Source organism: Histoplasma capsulatum, genomic scaffold, assembly GCF_000149585.1.
Source record: "Histoplasma capsulatum NAm1 scaffold_147 genomic scaffold, whole genome shotgun sequence".
In the NCBI taxonomy this organism is placed as follows: Eukaryota; Fungi; Ascomycota; class Eurotiomycetes; order Onygenales; family Ajellomycetaceae; genus Histoplasma; species Histoplasma mississippiense.
This window is the reverse complement of record NW_001813835.1, coordinates 1-1,641: the sequence shown is the minus strand read 5'-3', so window position 1 is coordinate 1,641 and position 1,641 is coordinate 1. Positions and strand designations below refer to the sequence as shown.

Here is a 1,641-nt window from a genome sequence, read left to right as displayed (position 1 = left end):
TTAACATTGTGGTGGATTCATATTGAAATTTTAAAAGGAAAAAGGTCTTTACTTTTATCTATATACACTGAAAACGATAGCGAACGATAGCCCTGATCGCAGGGAATCTCACGACACCCAGCAATCCCCAGTTGAGGTGGTGCTGGTGCCATGGTTGTGATGGAGGAAATCGTGGGACGCGCTGACGGACGCCCGCGAGAAGAAAACTCTGACAAGAGGCAGCAGCCCACCACATGTGGAGCAATATTGACACAGTTGAGCAATGTTCTTTGCAATGGGAGCGAAGATCCTGCCATCAACGGCAAAGGGAAGGAGGTAGTGGAGGAGGCAGCCAGGTTGGTGAGGGAGTTGAAGGTCAAACTGGGGGAGGTGATGCTGGCCAAGGTGGAAGACGCGACCGTGGCGACACGCGCACAACGCCAACCCGAAGGAGTGAAAGAAGCCAAACTGTCATCATGGGCCAAGGTCGCAGGACAGGGAATTCCAGAAAAACCAGTGCCTAACCGAACCCTCCGCGAGATTACTGTCCTACGCCGGGACTGCGAAGCCCTCCCAGCTGAGGAGGCCACCCCCCCAGCGATTGTGGCAGCCGTCAACACCAGAATTATGGATGTGACAAAGGGAAAGGTGCTTGCAGCAAGATGTCTCCCCAGTGGAGACATCATCCTGACAACCGACGCGAGGGAGACCAGGGAGGCCTTGACTAAGAGCAGCACATGGCTGGAAGTCTTGGGACAAAAGGCGAAGGCAAAGCACACCCTGTACCCAGTCATGGTTAAGGGAGTCCCAATGGGCAACACCAACTGGAAGGAGGAACAGCAAGCCATCAAGGCAATTTAAGCACAGAATGAAGGACTCCGAAGAGGGGTACAAATTGAGAGACTGTCTCTACGACGGAATGCCAGCTTGCAGGCAAAGGTTGGGTCTCTTGTACTCAGCGTCACCTCGCCTCAGCAAGCCAACCTACTAGTAGACAATGGATTGATAATAGACAGCATATTTTGTGACGTTGATATCTTCCACCGGGAAGCGCAGGTCACCCGGTGCTTTAACTGCCATGAGTATGGGCATACGGCCAGATTCTGCAGGCAGGCCAAAAGGTGCGGGTTCTGCGCGGCAAAAGAACATGACGACAAGGAATGCCCAGCACGAAAAGCTGGGGAACAACCGAGGTGCGCAAATTGTAGGGGAACACACCCAGCCTGGGTCTCTAAGTGCCCTGAGAGGGAGAGGGCATCAAGCAGGGCCCGTACAGCATACATGGAAAGACCCCGTAGGTTTATGGAGCCAAAAGCACAAGATGGGTGGCAGGTGGTGCAAACCAGAGGAAATAAAAGGTTACCCACTGGGGAACCAGAGGGCCAAAGAAGAGGACCAGGCCGACCCAAGGGGATTCTGCAAGCAGGCGAAGCCCAGAGAGGAGCTCTAAGTGCCTTTATAGCACCACAGAGCTCACAACCTGGGTCTCAGCTGCAGGAGGACCTAATGGACTACACGCAGACCCCAGCCCCCACGCAACAATGAGGGACACACTAAACCTCCTACAATATAACGTGCACAACTCTGCGAGAGTTATGGGTGCGTTATTGGCAGACCCTGAAAGAGAAGACAAATATATTTAGGTGAGACTATAGTCACAGC

General features: G+C 53.1%; 2 protein-coding genes across 2 annotated transcripts; both read left to right on the top strand.

Moving 5' to 3' along the window:
- Positions 1-150: 150 nt before the first annotated feature.
- On the top strand, positions 151-840 carry HCAG_09270 (predicted protein; the record flags this gene model as incomplete). Its single annotated transcript, XM_001535752.1, has 1 exon — positions 151-840. One exon carries the CDS (start codon positions 151-153, stop codon positions 838-840), a length of 690 nt encoding a protein of 229 aa, XP_001535802.1.
- A 286-nt stretch (positions 841-1,126) lies between these two features.
- HCAG_09269 (predicted protein) lies at positions 1,127-1,429 on the top strand (the record flags this gene model as incomplete). The annotated part of the gene is made up of 1 exon (XM_001535751.1): positions 1,127-1,429. The coding sequence occupies one exon, from the start codon at positions 1,127-1,129 to the stop codon at positions 1,427-1,429; it is 303 nt and encodes a 100-aa protein (XP_001535801.1).
- Between the last annotated feature and the right edge of the window lie 212 nt (positions 1,430-1,641).